Source organism: Argentina anserina, chromosome 3 (assembly GCF_933775445.1).
Source record: "Argentina anserina chromosome 3, drPotAnse1.1, whole genome shotgun sequence".
Taxonomy (NCBI): Eukaryota; Viridiplantae; Streptophyta; class Magnoliopsida; order Rosales; family Rosaceae; genus Argentina; species Argentina anserina.
Window position 1 is genome coordinate 13630981 of NC_065874.1, and position 23890 is coordinate 13654870.

Genomic DNA, 23890 nt, shown 5'->3' on the forward strand with positions numbered 1-23890 from the left:
GACCTAGCAGCACATGACTAAAATGCCCCACATTAGGTTGCATTTCCTTATTCTTTTCATGGGTGCTTTTGTCATTTTAATATCACCTCATCGATATAGAGCCAATAGAGAGGTTCCTCCGATCTCTCGCTCTCTAGAATAACCTGAGAAGAGGGGTTTTAGCATAAACCCGTAGAAGCAAAAAACGAATAGCAAATGGCTTTGACTATGAGAGCGGCGGCGGCGGCGGGGCCTACACGCGGCCTTAGACGGCTGTTCTCGACTGGCTTCGTTCCTCCGATGAGCTCTCAGGCGCCTAACCCTCGACAAGAGGCTGAACCAAGCACCAACCTCTTCGTCTCTGGTAAGTCTCGCTCTTTCGCATTATTACCCCTTGTTTTCTTCATATTTACCTCTATTTGTTATTGGGTTATCGTGGCTTTAGTGTGTTTCTCTGTAAAATTAGGTAAAATTTGTAGCTTCATTCTCGTTAGTTTGGTTTTGCTGGACTTTCTGAATGTGTGAAGTTAAGGCTTACTGTGGAAACCAAGAAAACGAGGGCAGGAAAACTGTATGTATGTATAGAATGGTTGGTATCGATTTAAAGTTTCGGGTTTGTTCGTAGGGTTGACATTGATTGATTTTGAATCTGTTCTTATAGTATCAAGTTCTAGTTTTGATCTCTCTCTTTCTTTGACATAAGCTCCAAGTATCTCTCTTTCATTTTAAGAAATGATTGGTCGATACTACTAGTTTTAAGTGACTGAGAAGTAGTGACGAAGGTTTTTCAATTGAACCCATGAACTGTGTGATGCACTCTGTGAGTCTGTTATTTTCACCCTACTAGCAGTACATAGGTGAACTTACCAAAATGAAGTTAAAATGGCTTTCCTTTTAAACGGTCTTTACATCACAGTGGCAGTCCATGGATTTGAAAAGATTGGTTGCGACTGAAGGTTTAGTCCAAGATAGAAGTGCTTGTGCAGCCTTAAAATCCATGTTTGTTGCTCATCAAATTAGACAGAGACAATAATATTTTGAATGACTCCTTTCATACAAATGTCATCCAGTCCTTTTTAACAAAATCAATTCTTTTTCTCAAACAAATGAATGATTGTTTCTGACTATCTATTCCTTTTGTTATTAAGTAATGAAAGGGGTTTTTTGTTTGATAAAACTGAGATCATGCGTTGTTTTGTGGATAACCTTGTATGTTATTGATCCTGTTGCCGTAGCTTTCAGTCTGGGCTTCTCTTCATTCTTTCCCAGGGTAATACTGTATGTGTTGCTGAATACTTCGGTAGTCTAGAACCCATCACGCTTCAGTTCCCTTTGATTTGTATTGGATTACATATATGTTTTTCTGTTTTGTCTTTTTTTTTTGCAGGGCTTAACAAGCGTACTACTTCAGAAGGACTACATAAAGCTTTTGCTGCATTTGGTGAAGTTGTTCAAGGTGTTCTTTTGCGACATTGTTGTTGTTAATTTTTTTCATATTATAATTCTTAAAACATATTCTAATTATGCTTTATCATATACAGCTCGAGTGGTGACTGATCGGGTATCAGGGTTCTCCAAGGGATTTGGTTTTGTAAGGTATTCAACCTTAGAAGATGCTGCCAAAGGCAAACAAGGCATGGATGGACAGGTCAGCCGGCTGTATTCTTGATATCCATAAAGTTCGTTTAAAATTTATACAATTAAGCTAAATTAGATTCTCATAAAAAAAGAGTTTGGAAAAGTGATAATAGGCTTTTGTCTCCACCCAACAAAAGTGTTATGTTCAACTAACAAGGGTGATCATCTGTTGGGCGCATATTGGCATGTTAATGATCAGACAGTAGAGATAGTGAACTATTCTGAAACTTTAGTAGTAAAAGCATAAAATCCCACGTCCCTGAGAGAAGAAATTTGTTGATTATTTTTTCTCAAACCAAACTAAATTATATTTAAAAACAAAGATAAAAATAGATTAAACTGAAAACACCATTTCTAGCTCCCAACACTATATGTTGTTTCTCGTTGTTGTTTGATACTCATGGGATGTTATTGATCTAAGGATCTATGATAAACATATATATCACTGTATTAGCATGCTAAGGAATTCCTAATGTTGCCAACAACCGCTGAGGCAGTGAGTTAGAGCTTCACTTTTTTTGTAACATCTATATGAAATGTTTGTCTGCTCCTTATAGCCAAGATATCAAACCCTTCTTTGAAATAGTTGGATTAATAGTAATGTTTTCCTGTACTTATCCACTCAAACACACAAACTTGTTATATACATACACGACTGCACCCTTCCTCTATGGCATTTTCAATTTCCAAATGTTCTGTTGTCCAAGCGCTTCCGAGTCAGCAATTTGTACACCTCTTAAGTGAGAATCCTCAGAAAACTAACCTTTTACATGGTCTGAATCCACACAGTTGCCGGAAGTATATAGGAACTTACAATTTACATGGTCACAAAACTAACGTTACCCTGCACCTTTTTCTTTTTACTTGTTTTATGTCAAACTTTAACTTTTTATATTTTGTTTGTGTAGTTTCTGGATGGTTGGGTTATATTTGCTGAATATGCAAGGCCGAGAACTACTACACCACCTCCTGAGAACAATTCGACACAGTATGGCCGTTACTGAGTCCAGTTTTAGAAACGATTATTTATTAAAAATATCTATCATGTAAACTTTTTGATCTGAGGGTTTGGTGCTTCTGATCAAATTCTTAAAGAGGCTATCCTAATCTGAGAACCAATACCATTGGAAATCAATCGTATCACAGATGGTCTGTATTTGAACGAACCTGTAAGGACCCTATTATTTAATTGAAACATGTGGAAGTTGTACCGAGCCATTCCGACTTTGCTCGACTTATTTCTGTTCTCTTTCAAGTTTCAACAAATTAGGCAACTGCATTGTTATGGCTCGATCAGGGCTTGGAATGATTACCGATGAATAGATTAGGCCTTTTAACCACCGAAAGTGATTCTCTAAATGTTCTTCAGTTCATATTGATAATTTTTCTTCACCCCACCGTTCTTATAGCTCATTACACACCATCTGAAGTTATATAACTTCTGTTCCAGTTAAGATGGGTTTTTGTTGTACTCTTCATAGAACGGAACTTTTTTGTTGGTTAGTATTCCGAGCTATGTTCAATCGAGAGCCTTGTTCATGTACAATCTAACCTTAAACTTATTTTCAGCATGTATAAAACCTCAAACTTTGAATCGCAGTTGTTCATTGAGCAAGTCAGACGCCCGTGCTCTCAATTTAATGATAGCTCTATTATCTGCGATCTCAGGAGTATTAAATTGTGGACGAGAAAAACGCTTAGAGGTGAAGAACAGACAGAAGAGGTGTGAGAAGAAGGGAAAACAAAAAGTGTGGACCCTATGCGGTATGAAGTTGACATATGAAGTAGAGACGAGAAGTATGTAATGTTGTAACAAAATTAGCTAGAGACTTGGTCTTTGAACAATGCCAACGCTCGACCGTGCTTAGGTTTTTTGCTGGTAAACAAAAACTTATTGTCGTTCTCCAGAAAATCTGATGTTATCCTAAAGTCTTAAACCCTGTAGACAAAATCGAGCAGGAATCCTGAAGCTAAGCTTTACTAATATTCGTGCTATACCTTGGATTTGCATCCAACTTTAAACCGCAGTGACCTCTAACGATCGATACCTGTAGATCGATAATAATTCAAATTATATAAAGCCTCTTATCGTGTTCATGTTTTTATTTCATTTTTGCACTTTTTATGAAAATACTCGATCAGAAAAAGAAAAGAAAAAAACGTACGACGGTGGAGTAAACAAAGTGTGTTGTGTTTTTCTCTTTTCCTTCTCATGCTCAATTGGCAGTTCTTTCCAAGGCCAAGGCTTGCTCGGAATACCATCAATACAGACAATTTGACACTTTGAGTTGGATTCTTCCTGCTCGACCTATCGCGTCCAGATGAATATCAATTCAACCCACAACATTACATACTCACATTCTCATAGCCTCTTTGTGCCATTGATAACACTAGCATACAGGTGGTGGTCTAAACAGAAGCTATCTGTGCCACAAGGGCAGTGCCTTGCGATCGAAGTAATCCGAGAGCAATTTATTACCCTGATGCCTGAAAGTTACGAAACATTCGATATTTTGAAGTCCAGTAGCTTATCATCCAGTAGGGGACAAACGATCGTTTTTAGTTATATGGGAATTAGTTGGGAAGGTTTAAAAAGGCCATATAGGGGATGCGTCTTCATTTCTCAGCAAGCATCATGGGCCTCTGAAACTCATCGAGTCATATATGTTTATGGATTGTTGCTTTCTGATAGGGAATTTGAATTTAAGGGAAAGAAATCTTGAGCCACCGATTTGGTATGAATAAGAGGACTTGAGAAGATTCTAATTTTGGTATTTTAGCTGAAATACTAGAATTAGAAATGTGGTGGAGAAGAATTTGAATACCTGCGGAAGGTATTAAGTTTGTTTAATATGTGGAATTCTGAGACGACTTTGATGGTTACAAGTGCCTTATTTGGAATTTTGGATATACGTACGTGTAAGCTTTTAGATCCGTAGGGTTACGTTCTCATTAACTTTCGTTACTGCTCGTAATCTCGTATTGATTTACAAACTAGGAGTGTCGAACTAAAGTTAATGGATATATAATGAAATCAAGATTCCCTAGTTATGACTTACAAACTCTCGTTGTTTTATCTGAAATATATATAGTAATTAATAACTCAGATCATTGAGCATGTGCTTTGTTATGAAATAAAAGGTACGTGGAGTTCAAATATTTTATCAATCTTCAGGAATCAAGATTGAGATTTAAGTGTCGGCTTTGGCGATAAAAAGTCGATGCAAGAGATGGTATGAAGATGGGATTACTTCAATTTTGTTATTACATGCACTAGCTACATGCATGTAATCCTATGATTCCTACCTAGATGGTCTATCTCCCTGATCATTTGTTCCAACAGGTAAAAGAAAGAAAAGAACAGTTTCTAATTCTTTATCAGAGTATCAAACAAAAATCTAGCTTGATAATACATAGTTGCTTCACAGGAACTTTACATGTGGATAAGTATTCAAGTACTGCACCAATAATAGGACTGCTTGATCGATTTGTCTGTGCATTATAAATCAAATCATATATACTAATTGACCTAGTTTAATAGATAGTATGATCGAATGATCGATGGATCCATCATTAAATAGATTAAGGGAACAAAAAAGCAAATGGGTCCGACGGCAAAGTAGTCTTATTCTCTTTCATTATTCATACGTAATTGAATTAATTGCACCAATTCAATGCCAGTTTTATGATTTATCTAGTTTCACTAACCAACAGATTTCGCGATCTCTATCAAATTAAGTAATGGCGAATCGTGAGTCACAGGATTATGATTATCTATTCCAGAATTTCTTCAATCGTCTAGTTTGATGACATAGCTATATATCCTGGCCGGTATGAATAGTTTTCCACATGCATTTGAAGTCTGACGTAGTCGGAGTCGTCTAGCTGTGAGGAGATTGTATTGAACAGGCCGGCTGGTGGCTGCCGTACGACTCAAGTAGCTAGGGAGAAGATGCACATGGTGACATGGAGAAGCGCGCATATGCCAGAGAAGACCCATATATGAAGCGAGGAAGAGGATATATTAGGGTTTGGGCGAAGGAGCTAGCCAAAGCTTTAAGACTCTAATTAGTTAGGGTTTCACCCTCATATGGACTAGTAATTGTGTTGTCTCTAGCTACTATTCCTTCATCTGATACTGACATTTGGAATCCCCGCTCAGACAGACAAATAGCAACTCGGAGTTCTTCAAGAATAGTAAGGCGCAGAAACTAAGCCACCAAGGGAGTGAATATGAGAGGAAAAGTAGTGGCAAAAGATGTTATTGGTATGAATTGGCATCAATGGCATGGGTCCTGATATTTGAGGGAGATAAGTGTATTAACATTGACAGAAACATTTTGAAATTCCAAAGTTTACATTTCTATAGATAGATATGAACTAACAATACCATTAAATTTAGAGTAAATTTTTTTATGTACACTGAGCTCATACAAACTCATCGTTTCTTGCCCGTGGTTACCTCAACAAACAAGAATTATGATAATTATTTTGTGTACTCAGAACACCACGTAACACTGTCATGTGGTATCCAGCCAATCATATTATTCTATAATATAGTAAATATGCACTCGGCGAAATGAAAAAATATTAATTAAATATGAGTAACCAAAATAAACAAACACAGTAAAAATGTAATAATAACATTAAAAGAATACGTCACATTGTCACATACACTATGTACCGGGTACATATAATAATTTTTCCAAAAATTATATAGAAGACTTCAAGTCATCAACAGTGACAACTTTGTTACAATATTGATAATCCCTGCCATAAAACAATCTAAAAAAAGACTAACTTGTATATAAAATATGGATGAAGTTTAGTATTATTTAAACTTGTAATGAATTATATAGATTAGTCTCTATAATATAATCTCCCTCTAAACTAATATGCCTCACTCTATTACAAACGAGTTTTAGTGTCCGTGCTGTCACCCTATCGACCAGAACGGGAAAAGAGAGACTGCATGCCTCCAGGTAGATCCATCATCTAACCAAAACATGGGGCACCTTGTAATAACCTCACAATGCAAGGGGCAGGTTTTCCCGTAGTTCAGGCACATCCAGATCACGCATTATAAAAACCACACCCCTCTCCCTAACAAACCCAGAAAAAGATCGAGCCACGTACAAAGTCCACTCCCCCCACACCCCCTCATCTTCTGGTTCCTCTGGCTTGGACGCCAAAAAACCTTTGAACCATCAATGAGGGATGAGCCGAAGCGTAACTAACTAAAGCTCGATACCGGGAGCCCCACTATTTCAACACCGCCCCGTTCTCTAAATCTCCCAGGGTTCGATATCCTAACGCAGTTACGTGACTTCCTGCGCACGTAACTGCAGGAGCATGAAGTTCTTCTTGATTTCTTGCTGTGGAGTCACCATGACCGCACGCACCACAAGAGCTGGTTCTTCTCCGTCTATGTCGCCTTCCAGACAGAAGAAGATTGTCTCCCCCGCGAGCGGAGGAGGAATATCGTCTCCCGCGCACGGGAGGATGCCGTCTTCCAACCCCGGGCGTGGAAGACAATCGTCTTCGTCCCCGCGAGTTAAGTCGCCGCGCGGATTCATTATTCCTGTGAGACAGACGAGGTCGGAGCTGGGGCTGGCACCGGTGCCTCAGCGGCCACCGCGGCGAAAGAGTGGGAGGCCGGTGGGGTCAGCAGCTTCGGCCTTGCAATATTCGGAGTGGACGCCGTCGCTGTGCACGATCGAGGAGGACAACGTCGTTTCCGTGAGGAGATCCGGTAGAGATCGGACGCCCAGCATTGAGCGAGCGGTTAGTGAAAAGAGTGGTAGGGAAATGTCGCGAGTTCAAAGCCGTAGCCACACCAATGATTACGGGTATTCTATTTTTTTTTTGTTTTTGTTTTTGAATTAGGGTATTCTATATATTTAGAAAAACTGTAAAACCTTTTTCTTTGCCAAAACTGTAAAAACCTTCCATTATCATCAATCTTTTCTGTTGGTCATTTGTTGCGACGTTTATTTTATTATTAGTTGTGATATTTTATTTATTGAGAAATGGCTGTGTAAATGATTGGTCAAACTCAATTTGCAGGCGATCTTCAGTCACAGTTATTCCGGCGTATGCTCCGGCGCCGTTCTTGTTCTAAAGGGATGGACTTTTTGAATATATATATTTTTCAATTGTTTCGGTGCGAGGGATAGGAATTCACTTGTATTAACAGTCAGTGTTATTGTGTTCTAAATCGGGTTCAAGACGACATATATTGTGAATATGAAGAAGGTTAGGGCAATAAGAATGTTCTTATACCTAGCTACTTGCTCAAAAAGAAAAGACCAAAAGAACAGCGAATGTAAAGCCTCTTGTACCCCTACTGGTGCTATTTAATATATATTTATATATTTATATATTAAACTACATTTAGTGTTCCTTTCCGTTCTTTATGAATTAGAAGATACGATGTTAACCTATATACTTATGTAGTCAATCGGTAGTGTTCAGCTTATCACATACTAACGATATAAAGTTTGTTCAATGACCATTATATGTACATATATTTAAGAGAAAATGCACCCCAACAGGGCTAAGGTAGAGCCGTAGAGCAAGGTAAAATGAAGGGTGTAGTTTCTCTTATGTTAAGATGCGAAAGAGAGAGAAATTATGGTCAAATAACAAGCCAATTTTTTCCACAGGACTCGGATCCATTTTATATTATTAATTATGGAAACAACTTTTGAAGATATAGACTACATCAAACGAAATATAACGAACTTAGCAAGAATACTAAATGATGCATACAATTTGATGGGACACCGACCGGAGTAAACTTTAGTCAGGTGCATTTATATAGTCAACATTTAGAAACTAGTAAACCGAGGCCCAAGTAACCCCAACTCATAGTGGCACAGGATCAATAAAATGTGAAGCAACACAGTCTTTCATAACTTTCCCAACACAGGTGTAACCGTCTTCTCCTTTGTAAGAAAAACGTTTCGCATCAAGTCTTAAATTATTGTGGTAAGGTTAATTTAGTACCAAACCTTAAAGTTGTACCAGTGTAGTACCTAAACTAGCAATTCGCCATTAACGACAGGTATGAGGTCAATTTTCGTCACGGCTCCGTCTTCTAGATCACGTGTCCTGCATGTGATCACAAAAAAATGTATTTAGTACTCAAACTCTTGTGACAAGGTCAATATAGTACTCATACTCTGAGTTGTACCAATGTAGTATCCAAACTCGCAATTCGCTATCAACGTAGTACCCATCCGAACCCAAGTCGCTCTGGTCCAGACCGGATGTGAACCGGAAAAATGAGATGAGGGGAGTGGTAGGAGTAGAGGTGGAGGAAGAGGGAGGGTCGAGGGTGAGGAGGTTGTATGTGAAGGAGGTGAGGGAGACGATGTGGTTGGGTTCCTTCCAACGGCGCGTCCATTGACGCGACCGTTAGACGGGATTTTGGGGGGCAGCTATATGGTGGTTACGGCCTAATTGTTGGTTGTTGTTGGGTGGATCGAGAGGGGATTCTATCCATGAAGTCGGTATGAGAGCTTGAGGGTGATTTGGGTTGTTGCGAGGCTTTTCCAGCAGGAGTTGCTGGTGTCGGCATAGCCTGGCAGAGAGGTGTGATTGAGTTGAGCACTCCGAAGGAGAGATGCAGTGGTGGGCTACCTGGGTTGTTTTTCGAATTCAGGTTGGTCTATGCCATGGTGTGGTTGCAAGTATTGGTGGGTTTGTTTCTTCGTGTGGGCAACGGAAGGTTGCGTTTTGGTTGACTGTCAACACTAGTGGCGGAATGGTAGAACGACATCTAGATCTGATTCTTCTTTCGTGTAATAACATGAATATTCGAATTCCACTCTTCTAATTCTCAAAAATTATTAGAATGGTGTTGTTAATGTAGTGTACTACACTGTGGCAATACTCTCCATTATTCACTGAATACGTCGTGCTCCTTGCTCTCATTCCTGTCACAAGTAGCACAACTCTTCAGAGTGGACACCACGGCGGTGTGGTCTTCGACTCTATGATGCTTAAGTCAGGTAGGTAATAATTTAGGCAGAGTAACAGTGAGTGGTTTAGTTTGCTTACCTTATGAGGTCAAGGGTTTGACCTTTTATTGTTGAGTTGAGGTAGATCATTCACTCATCTTCTGATGTGGGACTAAGTCTATTTGAGGTGTTTTCTAGAGCTACCTTTGAGATGCGCGTGAGGGCGCGTCCGTAGTCGGCTCGAGTCACGGGGCGGTTCATTACACAGCTGGTGTGGCTGGCTTTCTGCCGGTACTACGGGGCTGGGTTACTTTTGACCTTAGGGGATGTTTGGTGCACGGGATTATGGTAGCTAGTGTTAAATCCTTCAACAATCCTACTTTCCTCAAGCTAGGTTTGTGATATCGAAGGCATAACCCACGTTTGGTGTAAGCATATCTAAATACTGACTTTCCCTCTCTTCATTGATTTCTATCAATGTACCTGCAAAACCTCCAATAAGACAAATTCATAATTGTTCTCCATGATTCCTTCAACACTTGTACTAATTACAAACTGAAATTATATAACCATTGAAGATTGAAAGTTGGCAACTTGCTCAAAAGAACAAAACCCGGAAACTGAGTTGTAGAAAACCCAAGCTCAAGAGAACAATCCCAAAATTGGTACCACCTGAGAATCACCCATGACTCCAAGAGCCAAGCATCTGTTGTTGAATTGAGAAGAGAAAAACCCAGAAAAGCAAAAACGTTTTAATAAGAGAGGAACCCAATCAGAAAATCGATTGATTCAATTCCTCACTGTCAAGATCTTTAAATAGTAGTTGATCCCCGACACCATTGATTTTGATTTCAATTCTGACGCCGCCGTTCAAACAGTCTCCTCCGTCACCATCGCTCCTGCCGACCAGCGTCAAGTACCACATACCCGAAGAAACAAGCAACGATTGGAGGATGAGAAAGGTATGCAGTTGGATCTTTCCTAGAATGGGAGAAATTGAGCTTAGATGATAGATTGACGAAGAATGGTGAAGTGAAGGGGAAAGAGACACCCAAAATTGCAGAACTGATAGAGAAGAAGAGAAGAACGACATTTTGGCTTCCGTAGTCCCATGATTTTTGGGGTCTTTGTGTAAGAAGGGTTTTCAACATTTTTTGGACTCCTCAAACCCCTTAACAGAGCCCCATTTGTCACCAAACATGGGTTTATTTTTTTTGACTATCTAAGGTTGTCTTATGCAGTCATAACCCACGTACTAAACATACCCTCAGTGTGCTAATAGTTACGCTGATTATGGCTGGGCATAAGCCTAAGCCAACAAGTCCCCCAAAGTTCCCAATCTAGGGAGGCAATTTCTTGACTAGGGAGTTAAAATTAAGCGTTTTGCCATAATCAGCGTTGCGGGGTCCAGCGGACCCCACTCGGAGTCCCCCCACTCCCCAGTTAAGGAATGCCACATCAGTTGTGGATGCGTCCGTCATAGCGTAGTAAACTGTGCGCGGAGGGCATTTTTGGGCGTTGTCGTTGGGCGTAGTACGTCCGTCATAGCGTACTAAATATTTATGCGTAGGACGTCCTTGGATGCTGTCTTTGAGAGTAGTGCATCCGTCATATCGTAGTAAATCTTTGTGCGTAGGACGTCTTTGAGCGCTGTCTTTGAGCGTGGTGCGTCCGTCATAGCGTAGTAAATCTTTACGCGTAGAACGTCTTTGTACGCTGTCTTTGAGCGTGGTGCATCCATCATAGCGTAGTAAATCTTTACGCATAAGATGTCTTTGGACGTTGTCTTTTAGCGTGGTGCGTTTGTCATAGCATAGTAAATCTTTACACGTAGGACGTCTTTGGACGCTGTATTTGAGCGTGGTGCGTCCTTCATAGCGTAGTAAATATTTACGCGTAGGACGTCTTTGGACGTTGTCTTTAAGCGTGGTGCGTCCGTCAAAGCGTAGTAAATCTTTACGCGTAGGACGTCTTTAGACGCTGTCTTTGAGCGTAGTGCGTCCGTCATAGCGTAGTAAATCTTTACGCGTAAGACGTCTTTAGACGCTGTCTTTGAGCGTAGTGCGTCCGTCATAGCGTAGTAAATCTTTACGCGTAAGACGTCCTTGGACGCTGTCTTTGAGCGTAGTGCATCCGTCATAGCGTAGTAAATCTTTACACGTAGGACGTCTTAGGACGTTGTCTTTTAGCGTACTGTGTCCGTCATAGCGTAGTAAATCTTTACGTGTAGGACGTCTTGAGATTCTCTCTTTGAGTGTAGTGCGTCCGTCATAGTGTAGTAAATCTTTACACGTCAGACGTCTTTGGACGCTATCGTTGAATGTTGTAACGTGACCCGGAAGAGGCGTTATTCGTGCTGTGGGTGGCACGTGGCGTACATGCATTTGGCGGACGTGTCTTTGACTGTTAAATTTGGGGGGGGGGTGATGTTAGTAGCTGAGGCAGTTATTGCGTACGTTTCGAGGCATCGCCTCGGTGACTCATGCCATGTGGCGAGATCTGGGATGACGTCTTTTGGGTCAACGACTACAATGCGGCTAGTGTCCTTCGACATCAACGGCTGGCAATTGCCTGTGAGAGATTGACGGGCGTGATCAAGTGTAGGGTTAATGTAAAAGGGTGAAAGAGAGAGAGGAACTGTCATTATCAATAGTTTCAAGTTTTTTTTAATTCCCGAAAGCTCTCTCATTCCCTCCTTTGCTCTCGATCACATTCTTCGCTCTTAACCGGAATCTCGCTAGACTTGTTGTGCAAATCGTTCTCTAAGGTATGTATTTTTCGAAACTCCTTATCCTTGTTTGCATGTTTGGGTTGATTTTTTCGATATTTTGGGGTTGTGATACTTTGGGTTGGATTGTGTGGGTGGTTGACCCTTTTGACTCCAAAAAACTAGTGTGGCTTGGGCTAGGCTCTTTTTTGGGCCTGGTCTGGGCCATTTGTTTTGTTTTTTTGTTTTTACTTTTAGTGTATTTAGTTTGTTTTTGGTTGTTGACATGTTGTCCCTCCTTTTCGAACGAGAGATATGGTATGCTAGTGGTGTTTGTCGTGTCGCTAAGTGAGCCATGGTTATGGTGTTGTTTCCAGAGCCTATTTTATCGTCGGTTAATTTTTATTGTGTCAATGTAATGAGGAGCGTTATCTCTGCATATATGTTGGTGGTTTTGATGTATAGTATTTCATGGAGCGGTTTTATTTTTGAGATTGAGTGTAAGGAGGTATCGACTGCATTTGGAATAGATTAGGTTACAGTTGAATCTTGATGTCCTTGTCCACCGTAATCGTTAGTTTTTAGGTAGAGATGAGTGGGGATTTTATGTCCACCACCAATGTCCCTTGGTTTGTAATGTTGGATTCTATTTAAAATATTTTATTTTTCTAAAAAAAAATACACTTCAAGATAGTAATAGTGTTGGGTTCAAAAAATTGAAGATCACAATGCTAGTCGATGTTGGGCTTGATGATCTAGTCTTCCCCTTCTGAGTTGCGAGACTAAGCCCAAAGTCTCTCTTTAGAGAGACTCTGTTGCGATATTACAAAGGCTCCGGGCTTGAAGGATCACAAAAGTACTTAGCGGTGCGCTTGGTGTGGGAGCTAGGATCTCATGATTGTAACAGGATGCATGCTCATGGTGATGGAAGGCTTGATTTGGGTGATGTCAAAGTAAAACTGATGTGGCTATTTAGGATAAGGGTGGTGATTTCAGGTATGCATGAGGAGGGTGATGGTGGTGGTGGTAGCTTGCATGTAAAAGTCTCGTTGCCCCTTTGTTTACTGTAGTCCTCCTTATATAGGGGTTTTGACAAGCGATGGGGGTTCAAAAGTCCCGTGACCTTTGTATTTTTAGCAAAGGTCAGACTACTCTTTTTATCACTAGGTATTGGCTCTTAAGCTAAAATGGGGTAAAGAACAAACAACAATAGGGCTCCCATAACTGAAATATTGGCTTGAGCTATTCTTGGTTATAAGACTAGATGAGAAATGGGCATCGGGTTTCCTTCAAGTCAAAAAAGTGAAAATTAGGGTGGTATAGGGTTTGGCTTGAAGTACCATGTGACCATGAGATGAGATACCCGTTACAAGCCACGCGGAAGTCCAAAATCAAGTTTGGTCCTCAGCTCCCAAGATGCCTCAGATACTTGACATTTCACCTCCTTAGGCCTCATAAAATCATGTCGTCCTTCTATACCACAACCCACCAATAAGTCTCATTTGGCGGGTGTCTTGGGTACACATTGCTAATTGGCCACTGGCACGCTACGTCTGTTTTGGCATGTGTTTGTCTAAGCTTGGCATGTGTTGGCATGTATTGGTACGTGCATGAATTGTGTAAGCTCGTGGGTATTGAGAGGGTTCCGTAAGGGACCATCTGCCGAGGAGGAGGGCACACTTGAGCATTGATAGCATCACTTGCCATACTCTTAGGTAGAGGTGGCAAATGGGCCAGTTCGGGCCGGCCCGGTCCATTTTAAACGGTCCAAAACCGTGCTCGTGCCGTGCTCGGACCGGCCCATTTATTTATCGTGTCGGGCTCGGGCTGGGCCATTTGCTAAATATTAAGCCTGGGCCCGTGTCGGGCCAAGAAGCGGGCCGGCCTGGCCCATTAGCATTATATGACACAATTAAAAAATATTATGTACTTTGAATATTTATTTTATATAACTATTTAGAGTAGTAAAATAAATAAAATACTACAACACATTTCATAATCTTATTTTAAAACGTTACGTATCTCAAAATAATGACGTTTTATTCAGTATTTTTGATAATATTTGTGAAATATTGTAGTTAAAATAATGAAATAATAAATAGATTTTAATTTAAAAAGTATAATATTCAAGTTTAATAATAATAATTGTTTAAATATTGATATAAATAATATAAAATTATGTTTTAACGGACCGGCCCATGAATTAATCATGCTCGGATCGTGCCGGGCTAAAAACGAGCTCGGGCCGTGCTGGGCTCATGGGCCAAAATATCTCGGCCCGGCCCATTACAATAACGGGCTCGGGCCGTGCCGGGCCGATTTTTAACGTGTCGGGTCCGGGCCGGGCTCGGTCTTTTGGGCCCATTTGCCACCTCTACTCTTAGGTAGGCTTGGTATAGAAGAGACTACCTAAGGGAAAGAGTTTGGAAATGCATGGCATGGCTCAAGTGTCTTATTCTTAGGTGAGCTGGGTATCATTTTGGGCGTGGCATGATTAACCCTTTTTTTATTTTAGTTTTCCGGCGCGAGAGAATGCGCAAGTATCAATCTATCATAATTGGTTTGGCCTTATTTTATGAACCAAGTTGTGGCGCATGCCCAAGCTTTGTCCTTCAAAGCTCTTCCTATTTAAACAAAAAATAAAGTTAAATTTATTTTTTTTTGGTATCAACAAATAGTACTAAGAATAACAAAGATGGGTCATAACATATATGGTGGAGTTTAATTAAAAAAAGGGCATGGGAGAAATGGAAAAAAGGGAAGAGTCTCTGAACTGTAATCTCCCAATTTGGGTATTGTATTCTCCTTCAGTCTACTATTTCAACCCACATAACAACATAAAAAATAATCTCTTGGTGACTCACCTATACTGGTATGCTTAGTAATTTGATCAATAATATTGAGAGTGATGCATGGTGAAATAATTGTGTATTATTGAATGATATGTGGGCTTATATATATACATTACAAAACTACAATCTCGTATGATTCGGAGTTCTAATCTATTACGAAAATGTTAATATGTCTCCTAACATGAAACCTATTAGGCTAAGACACACATAATGGTAGAATAGTAATTCTTCCGGAACATAGAGTTGTATATAATTGAAAATTTGGGGTGCTAGGTCAGGCTGTTGCATAATCGCCATCTTTCTCCACAGAAAGAAAAAATGGACGAAACAATTAAAACATGCAAAGCCCTAAGATTTGAAAGGAGATTCGATCACATGCTTTGTAAGCACATGGTTTGCCTATAGTACATAACAGTTCCTATGATACTGGACTAGTGGCAGGGTGGTTTACCCTATGAATTTATCAAAAATAATTAATTTGTCAAAACAATTCGTTTTTGTTCTTAACAATATTTGAGCGAGCGGCATCCAAGAATTTCTTGGCAAGAAATATTTGAAAATAATTTTTTTTTTGAAAAAAAAAAGAATATTTGTTGATTGTTGTTCTCAATCTGCATTCGGATTTTTTTGTAAATTTGTAGTAGCAAAAGAGTTTCGTTTCTTCGGATACTAGCTAGCAGTACTTCTGAATATATATAGCTAGTCGAGCACGCGAGTCATCCAATAATTCCAATTAACTCCTTATAGGTCACTGTAGAAGAAGATCTGTTAGTATCGGTTCGGAGAAGGATGTATGATTGAAGAGCACGTTTTTGTCTGAAATGTTGCTCTTGTACCTTTCCTAATTGAATTACACATTTTACATGACAAATTGACAATCTCACGATGTTCTATTGTTTTCAATAGTTGGGCAAAACCTGAAAAAGAAAAATGAAGGGAAAAATTTCATTAGTTTCATTTTTTTTTCTGAACTAGCCGAGAAAACCTCTTGGTTTAGGGGAGATTCATTCCGACTCTTAATTCTTATGTGTATCTCTCCTAGCTTCTCTTGGCACTATTCTGGAAGCTTTTTCTCTGTAATTAGATGATCGATTGTAGTTTGAAGGCCATGTTCTGCAACTGCCAGTTGTACCTCTCTGAATCCTTCGCCATACTCATAAGAGTTGTGCTTTTCCACCACAAACTTGTATGTTTCTACCAACTTCCTTAAAAATTGAGTCTGCTCATGACTATTATGTGCTGATGATGAAGAGTTAATTTCATTGTCCAGCCAATCCAACCATTTCCAACCTACTACTTGACACATTCCTTCTTCCAGTTTCCTTTCCAGTTTCCCGGATTCGATACCTTTTGATCGAAAATATACATGCATCATCTCATGAGTCAAGATTGCCTGTGTCATAATCTTGGGCAAACCGAACAAAATGGCTATCCCGGTTCCACATTCATCCGACATCTGCTCCACTACAATTCTATTCCCTTTCCTTGAACAATTTGTAACACTCGTGACGGTGCCCTCGAACATTAACCCGAAAACCATGCCCGGAAATTGCCCGTCACAAAGTCTGGCCATCTCTTTCGTGTCCACCAAGAAAACAGGAACGTCGTTCGGAAGGTCCATGTTGAGTGTTAGGAAAAATTCGTGACATTTAGGAATCAAGGGATGTTCACTCTGCCGGATATCGTAGATTGCTGTAGAATAACAATCCAGACATGTTTCCCGACCATCGCCAAGATTTATATATGTTACATCACTTGTCTTGAACCTCACGCAGCCACAGCATATTGGAGTTCCATCGTCTAGATGTTCGGGACATACTGTTTGGTTCCACATTATGTTACAGCAAACTGGAGTGCCATCTGAGAGATGAGTGAAATGATCCAAGCTCTTGGTAATTGTGTTGCTACAAACATCGCAAACCAACCTTGGTTTTCTTGAAGATATAGCAACTTTCTTTGATGCATGAGATTGCCCTTTTTTATGTTGACGCTCTGTTAGGGAAATTAGCTTAAGGGCAAGCAAAGTTTCCTCGATTTCTTGATCTTGATACATGCTATGCTCAAAATAATATTGCAAATTGCCTCAGGTGAGATGATACCTCTGACCTTGACTAATTCTACTTCAATTTCCCGCTCTATCACAAACTTGAGCTAATGCAAGAGGCTTTGAAAGCTTGAGTATTGGAAATTTAAATGCGTGCTTATATAGACTTGTTTCCAGTTTGTATAAGGTTTTTTCCACTCTATTTTCCTTTCTCCGGTTGGATAAGGATTTCCTTTCATTAATCTATATGAGGTTTCGTAATTTGATTAAGAGTAAGTGAGTACCAGAGGTTTCCTAATTTGATTGGTAAGAGTAACAGTCAAAGCAGCTGGAACCTGAATCCTGTTCCATTTCAACGAAACCTTATCAAAAGCTGATCTATAACTTGCCTTTTGCCATCAGAACTTTGTCATTCTCCTCAAGATTTAAGAATCTTAGCTAATCAAATTCTAAAAATTCCGAGGCAGGTCGCCTCTGGCCTGTCCACCTGTGTAAAATCAGTAGAGCTGAGAGCGTAAAACTTATCTGCAGCAGATAGAAATGGGATTTCAGCAATGATCTTTATTGGAGTTCCAGCAACCAAAGAATGGTGATCGGCCTAAAATAATGTAAACTGTGGTTTGTGGATCCTGTTGGTGCAGCTGGAGTGAGTGGAGTCCTTGGCTGAATCAGAGCTCTTCAATGCGCAAGTAAATCGTATTCCTTGATCCAAAGCAAAGACAATTAGGCAAGGTAGGCTAAGTATTTGGATGAAGCAGCACATGAATTTGCAGAGTTGCTGCGCCTGGTTGAATGACTTGAATCTGTAATGGTGAGGTCTGTTCCATGAATAAAGAGATGACAACAACATCTTGCACTGCAGAGTATAATGCATTTTGTTTGACATCACAACTAGTTCATTTTTTTCATTCTTGAATTGTATGAATGGATTCATTTAGCTAAATTTGCTATCTCAAAGAACAACCAACGACTATACCCTGGAGGATTCAGATCTTTGGCTCATCTTGACAAAGAAAGAGAAATAAAGAAGCAAACAAATTTAGAATCAGAATGGATATCAGAATATGTATAAACAACCGTGAGAATACACCTGGTGGTATCAGTTCTGGAATTATTTGTCTCGGCATAAATCAGCTAACTATGCATTCTTAACATCACGGCCAGAAAAAATGCATTTTAACAATGATAAACATCATTGAAACATATAATGGCTGATACCGTAGTGCACATTGTTAACAAAAGCAAAGGGCTATATCACAATGAATCTATAAAAATAAAAGAAATAAAAAAAACAAAGTTGTTTTTTCTACTGCTAACTCTGTATCTTTATTTTCAACAGTCAGTGCCAGGCAGAAGCTGATACCAAATTTCTGTGTTTCCATCCCAACAGCATAGCACCACCCTTCTCCTCCAGCTTATAATGCTCCGAGTAACACCTCAGCAAACTCCTTATGACCGAATTGACGTATGAGCTTAATGGGTATTGCCGAAATCCTGCCATTGTCAACCTGGACTTCCACTTTCCAAAGAGCTCGTGACGTTCCACCCTCTCCTTTCCTTCACAGGCAATGACATTGACAATATCTCGAGCCAAACAATGCTGCTCCACGTTGATCCTCTCCTTGCTGTTCCTCGGCAGGGTCACGTCAATAGACTCAAACATTGCCAAGTAGTAGTCTAGAGTCTCTATAAATCGATTCAAGAATGGGGTTGTATTCGTGTTCGATTCTTGCTCAACCAAAGTAGTCACTTTTGGAGATAATGACTTGACTATCCTCAGAAGCCCGTCCCTCGGATTGTTCACATCAACACTTTCATCTGGTGTGTGGTGAAGCTGCAACGGGAAGTTCACCGCCAGAGCCTCACCAGGCCTGACATCAAGCATGTCCCGTGTGACATCGGGTGCAAAAACTGGAACCCCATGAAATTCAACTGGGATGTTAAATTTCTCAGAGATAGCTTTCAACCGTCTTCCCACTGCCTCCAAGCCATCCCCTCTAGCATACTTAGAAACAGGATCATCAATACCAGTAATTCGTACATGGGGAGCTCCACTGGGTCTTGCTGCAAGAGCTTGAAGAAGAGTGACCCATTGGGTACCCTGAGCGATCTGGAAGTCTATAATGTGGATACGGTCCTCATTTCTGCAGGCGTCAGCAATGGCCCCATTGGCTGCCATGTAACCAAACTTCAAATAGGGGCAGATCTCGTACAGAATGTGCATGTATGAAAGCAAGTCATCGCTTTCAGGCTCCCTGCACCTGAGGGCACGATAGATATTGGAGCCTGAAGCCTCCTTCCTTGCAACCAACCCTTCTAACATGTAAGCTCCGAGACGCTGGATTGGTTCTCCGGTGATAGACACAGCACCTCTAGCCTTTTCAATCAACTTCTCATAATCATCCATATTGTTGTTAGCAAGTGCTTCGGCACATGCTATCAGCAATTGTCGCAGATTATCAGCTGGAAAACCCTGTCCTGGTGCTTCATCAAGAACCTTGTGACGTTTCTCCGACAGTCTATGCCCTGACACAAAGGACGTCTGGCGCTGCATCACAGGTGCACTCTGATGCTCCTCTTTCCATGACAGGGATCTCTGTCCCTTCCGTCTGCTGGTTTCCCCAAAAATGTTTGTTGTTGTGACCTCTTCTTCATCAGGCCCCATTAAAGCACTCTCCAATTCCTGCAAAGCGTGTTTTATGTTGGGGCTACAATTTGCATGCTGTAACAAAGGTGTCCTACTGGAAGAGAGCTGCAGACTGTCCCGACGACAATCCACAGAAGAGCTTAAGCTTAACTTAGGAATATAACTGTTGGTTTCAAATGGAGAGGTAGCAGAATGACTGACTCCTGAGAGAATTTCTGTAGAGCTTAGTTCCTGGCTATCGCTTGGTGTAGTAACCGTATCAGAATCAAACTGAGTTGAAAAAGGTGAATTTGGTGAGTTGCCAATATCAAATTTCAAAGACCCAAGCAACCTGTTAGGTACAGATGGGACAGTAGGATGAGAAGCTGTATAAGATAAGCCTGAATCAGTTGCGCTGAAACCAAAATGCTGGCGCGAGTCCATGCTATGGGATTGGCATCGGCTATATGTGACAAAAACTCCCAGATGGATAAATAACAACCAAAGAAGTTTGTGTGGTTACTTTCACTCAGAAACAACTGATAGCAGTTTTGCAAACTGCAATACTCCAGTAGAACTCAATTTCCTGAACTTTCAAGCTGAAACCAGTCTGCAAAATTAGATACAGACAAAGGACCAATAAGCAGGGGTTCTTGAAGCAGAAATATCGTATACTCAAACCTTGCAAAACAGAAAATTAAACATTTTCTTTTAAACTTTTCTGCAGGTCAATCCCAAATAACAATTTCAGTTCTTCCTGATTCTTGAAAATTGTAGAAAGCAGATGTCTTTGATGTACTAAAGCACTACTAACCAATTTCAATGTTAATTATGTTTGGTCTATTACTGACACATACCGAAGTGATAGGACAAACATACGATAAGAATGAAGAAATGAAGATTGAATCCAATACGGTAAGACCTAATCAACTTCAATAGATAACATAAGACCTCTGACCTAAAGTCCGAAGGAGAGAAACATTCAACAAACAAAATCGTTGATCAGTTAAACACGAAAACAAGAATACAGATAAACAAACTATGTTAAAGGTGCACAATTCATATCATATTAGACTAATGGGATAAATGATCAATCTACATAATCAAAATCGAAGTGATTTCCATTTGGAACCAAAACCAATTGGCATAAACCCTTAAACCCTCGACAGTTAAACCAATTCCACCCAATCAAACCCAACACCAGCTCACATCATCTCTTGAATTCCAAATTTAAAAACACTCAGATTCTATCCAAACTTTCCATCCACCTCAAAGCAATGAACTCACATACGAACAGCTAGCTGACTGGGATGGGATTAAAGCATACCTGATATTTCACCTTCCTTCTTCTGGGTTCTCTCAAGCTTGAATCTTTTGTGTTGGGTAAACTCTGGTTTGGTCCAAGACAGGTTTTTACAAGCTCTCCTCAACTCGTTAAGCTTTCAAAGGAACAAGGGTGCTAGCCTCAAAGGGTATATATAGGAGAGAGAATGAGAATCTGACTTTGACGGCAAGTTTGTACGGAACGTCACGGTGACGTCGTATAATACAAGTAGAAAGAAGTGAAGAAGATAGAATTTGCATTCTGGGTTTGTGAGGGTTTTGTATATACAGAGAGAGAGAGAGAGAGAGAGAGAGAGAGAGAGATGAGCTTTGGGCGCCGACCACACGTTTGGTCAGAACATCTGAACATTCCAAGCTTTTTCTTCTCTTTGGGTTTATGATTTGGAGGGTGTCGTTGAAAGTCGCCGAGACGCGCTTGGTTAGAACTTACAAGTAACGAAACAAACACAAGAGTGTGAGGAAAGTTGTGACCTACATAGCACGGAAGCTTGGTTGGACGACCGATTCCCGCTTCGGAAGCGGAAGCGGGAGCGGAAGCGCTCAGAAGCGCGGGGAAGCGCGACGGAAGCGCGATTCCGAAAAAGGTGGGTTTGGAAGCGCCGCGGAAGCGTTGGCTTCCAAATTGGAAGCGCGACGGAAGCGTTGACTTCTAAATTGGAAGCTCGATGGAAGCGTTAGCTTCCAAATTGGAAGCGCGGCGGAAGCGTTGTCTTCCAAATTGGAAGTGTGATTCCTTCTCTACCTCTATTTCATCAATCAATGTCTTGAGACTCTTCTTGTCGTCTCATCTTCTTATTTATTTCGTTAAGCGGTTAAAGATGATCATCATCAATCAATCTAATATGTGTCAGAAATAAGGAGGAGAGATATCAGGAAAATCTAGATGAGAGAGATATAGAGAGAAGACAGAGAGTTGTGGAGAGATATGAAAAAAAATCCATATGAGAAAGAGAGACAGAGGAAAGACGAACCGTTTTTTTAATCAATTTCATCTAAGTGATATCTCTTTAACTTGCACGTGCCCAACACCTTCACACTATGTTGTACATTCTTTTGTTTGAATTTTGAAATGAAGCTTTAATAATGCTATAATTAAAGATAATCATGGGTTAGAAAATAAGTCATTAATAGTTATCCAGTTATTTTAATACTAGATAAAATAATTAAAAAATAAAATATTATATAATATATATATATATTATTCTGACGCTTCCAAAACGCACCCGCTTCCTTAATTTTTGAAAAAAAAATGCTTCCGTGTTTCCAAACGCTTCGCTTCCACGTACCCGCACCCGATTCCATGCAGCCTAGGTTGTGACACATCGTTTGTAGTATAGAGTCAATGTTGGGGAAATTGTTTCATAATCACAATATATAATACTCGAGATGAGATTAAACATGTCCGATTAGATTATAGGATCTTATGCTCATGTTTGAGCTTGGTTTGGAGCTTGAATACATTGACTAGGGTATGACTTGAGTAGAATTTGTCGAGAGTCTGAAATTTCTATCTCGTAATTTCCGAACTTATATAATGGATTATAGAGGGATTATATAAACCAACTTCTAGAAGAGACCATTCATGAGCTAGTTCATAGACTAGTAGAGAATTCTATTCTATAATCGTGAGATGGTTGTCTTGGTGAATTGAAGATCCACTTCACTTGATATTGAAAGTGACTCTTCCCTCTCATAAGTCTAAATTCTCTTGATGAAGTCAAAGTTTGATCCACTTCAATATCTTAAGTTTGCAAAAAGAATTTAGCAACAAGATATTTTATTATTTATATATCGTCCTAATCCGTCAAGTAAAATGATTTATTTTTATTTATCTACACTCATTTGCTTTTTATTAAAATTAAAAGTTTATTCCTTTATTGCGTCGGTGACCATTTAATATTTTATTTTGTTTATGATATTTTATCGCGTTATAAATCATATGATATGAAACAATTGTATTGATCTATATATCCAAACTCTTCGATAACCTACTCATTGTTTCTTGCAACATAAATACGACGAAGGATCAACTTTGGTGGTTTCAGACCACCTGCTTGAATCTCTTTTTTTGGATCTCTAGTTGTTTTGAATGTTCATATAAAGTGGAGAACCCCCAAAATGACACTAATCAGACCTACGCGCTCCCACTTGTAAATAACAAGGAATCTTATTCCTTTTGACTCCTTTGACCCCGACGTTCTCCTCACCCAAACGGCAAGACCCGACGTTCTGTTTCTGTCAAATTCACTTAACCCTACGTTGACATTTTTATGAAATAGACATCTCTGATCATATTTATTTATTTGTTTTTGAAGATGATCTTATGGTAAAGCAATACGCAAATTTAGCTACGTTCCAAATGCACTCTAATTTGTATATACTGTATGTTAATCTTTTGATCATGCAGAACTTCATTTTTACCAATCAAACTGATAATAGATGACAAAACTATATGAATTATTTAAATTGACGTTCGTCTTTTCAAAATAATTAGTGGTGATTTAACAAGAAATAAAGAGAAAAAAACAATAAATTTTGTCAATGCATATGAAAACTGTAATTTCTGTTCACTAGCCGTAACACAAAACCATTTCATATGACTTTCCTTTAAATTGTTAACATATAAAGAGTGTGTCGGGTAAAAATTCAAGAAAATTTGAAAATAGTACAGTATTGGTGACTTCTATTGGTAATTAAACACGCAGCTGGAATTGGATGTGATCGTAATCAAGTTTG

The 23890-nt window shown here is 39.7% G+C and overlaps 4 protein-coding genes across 4 annotated transcripts; 2 read left to right on the plus strand and 2 right to left on the minus strand.

The window, feature by feature from the left end:
• The first annotated feature begins 144 nt into the window (after positions 1-144).
• Positions 145-2855, plus strand: LOC126788039 (organelle RRM domain-containing protein 2, mitochondrial). The gene is made up of 4 exons (XM_050513992.1): positions 145-343; positions 1367-1435; positions 1521-1627; positions 2526-2855. The coding sequence occupies exons 1-4, from the start codon at positions 196-198 to the stop codon at positions 2619-2621; spliced, it is 420 nt and encodes a 139-aa protein (XP_050369949.1). The 5' UTR covers positions 145-195; the 3' UTR covers positions 2622-2855.
• Positions 2856-6487: 3632 nt separating this feature from the next.
• LOC126788511 (uncharacterized) lies at positions 6488-7988 on the plus strand. Its single transcript, XM_050514509.1, has 2 exons — positions 6488-7466; positions 7684-7988. Exons 1-2 carry the CDS (start codon positions 6970-6972, stop codon positions 7736-7738), a joined length of 552 nt encoding a protein of 183 aa, XP_050370466.1. The 5' UTR covers positions 6488-6969; the 3' UTR covers positions 7739-7988.
• An 8206-nt stretch (positions 7989-16194) lies between these two features.
• Positions 16195-16962, minus strand: LOC126787104 (protein DA1-like). Its single transcript, XM_050513037.1, has one exon. It carries the CDS (start codon positions 16759-16761, stop codon positions 16195-16197), a length of 567 nt encoding a protein of 188 aa, XP_050368994.1. The 5' UTR covers positions 16762-16962.
• A 1287-nt stretch (positions 16963-18249) lies between these two features.
• Positions 18250-21411, minus strand: LOC126787871 (scarecrow-like protein 21). Its single transcript, XM_050513780.1, has 2 exons — positions 21138-21411; positions 18250-20420 (listed from the first exon to the last, which is right to left on the minus strand). The coding sequence occupies exon 2, from the start codon at positions 20252-20254 to the stop codon at positions 18524-18526; it is 1731 nt and encodes a 576-aa protein (XP_050369737.1). The 5' UTR covers positions 20255-20420; positions 21138-21411; the 3' UTR covers positions 18250-18523.
• Between the last annotated feature and the right edge of the window lie 2479 nt (positions 21412-23890).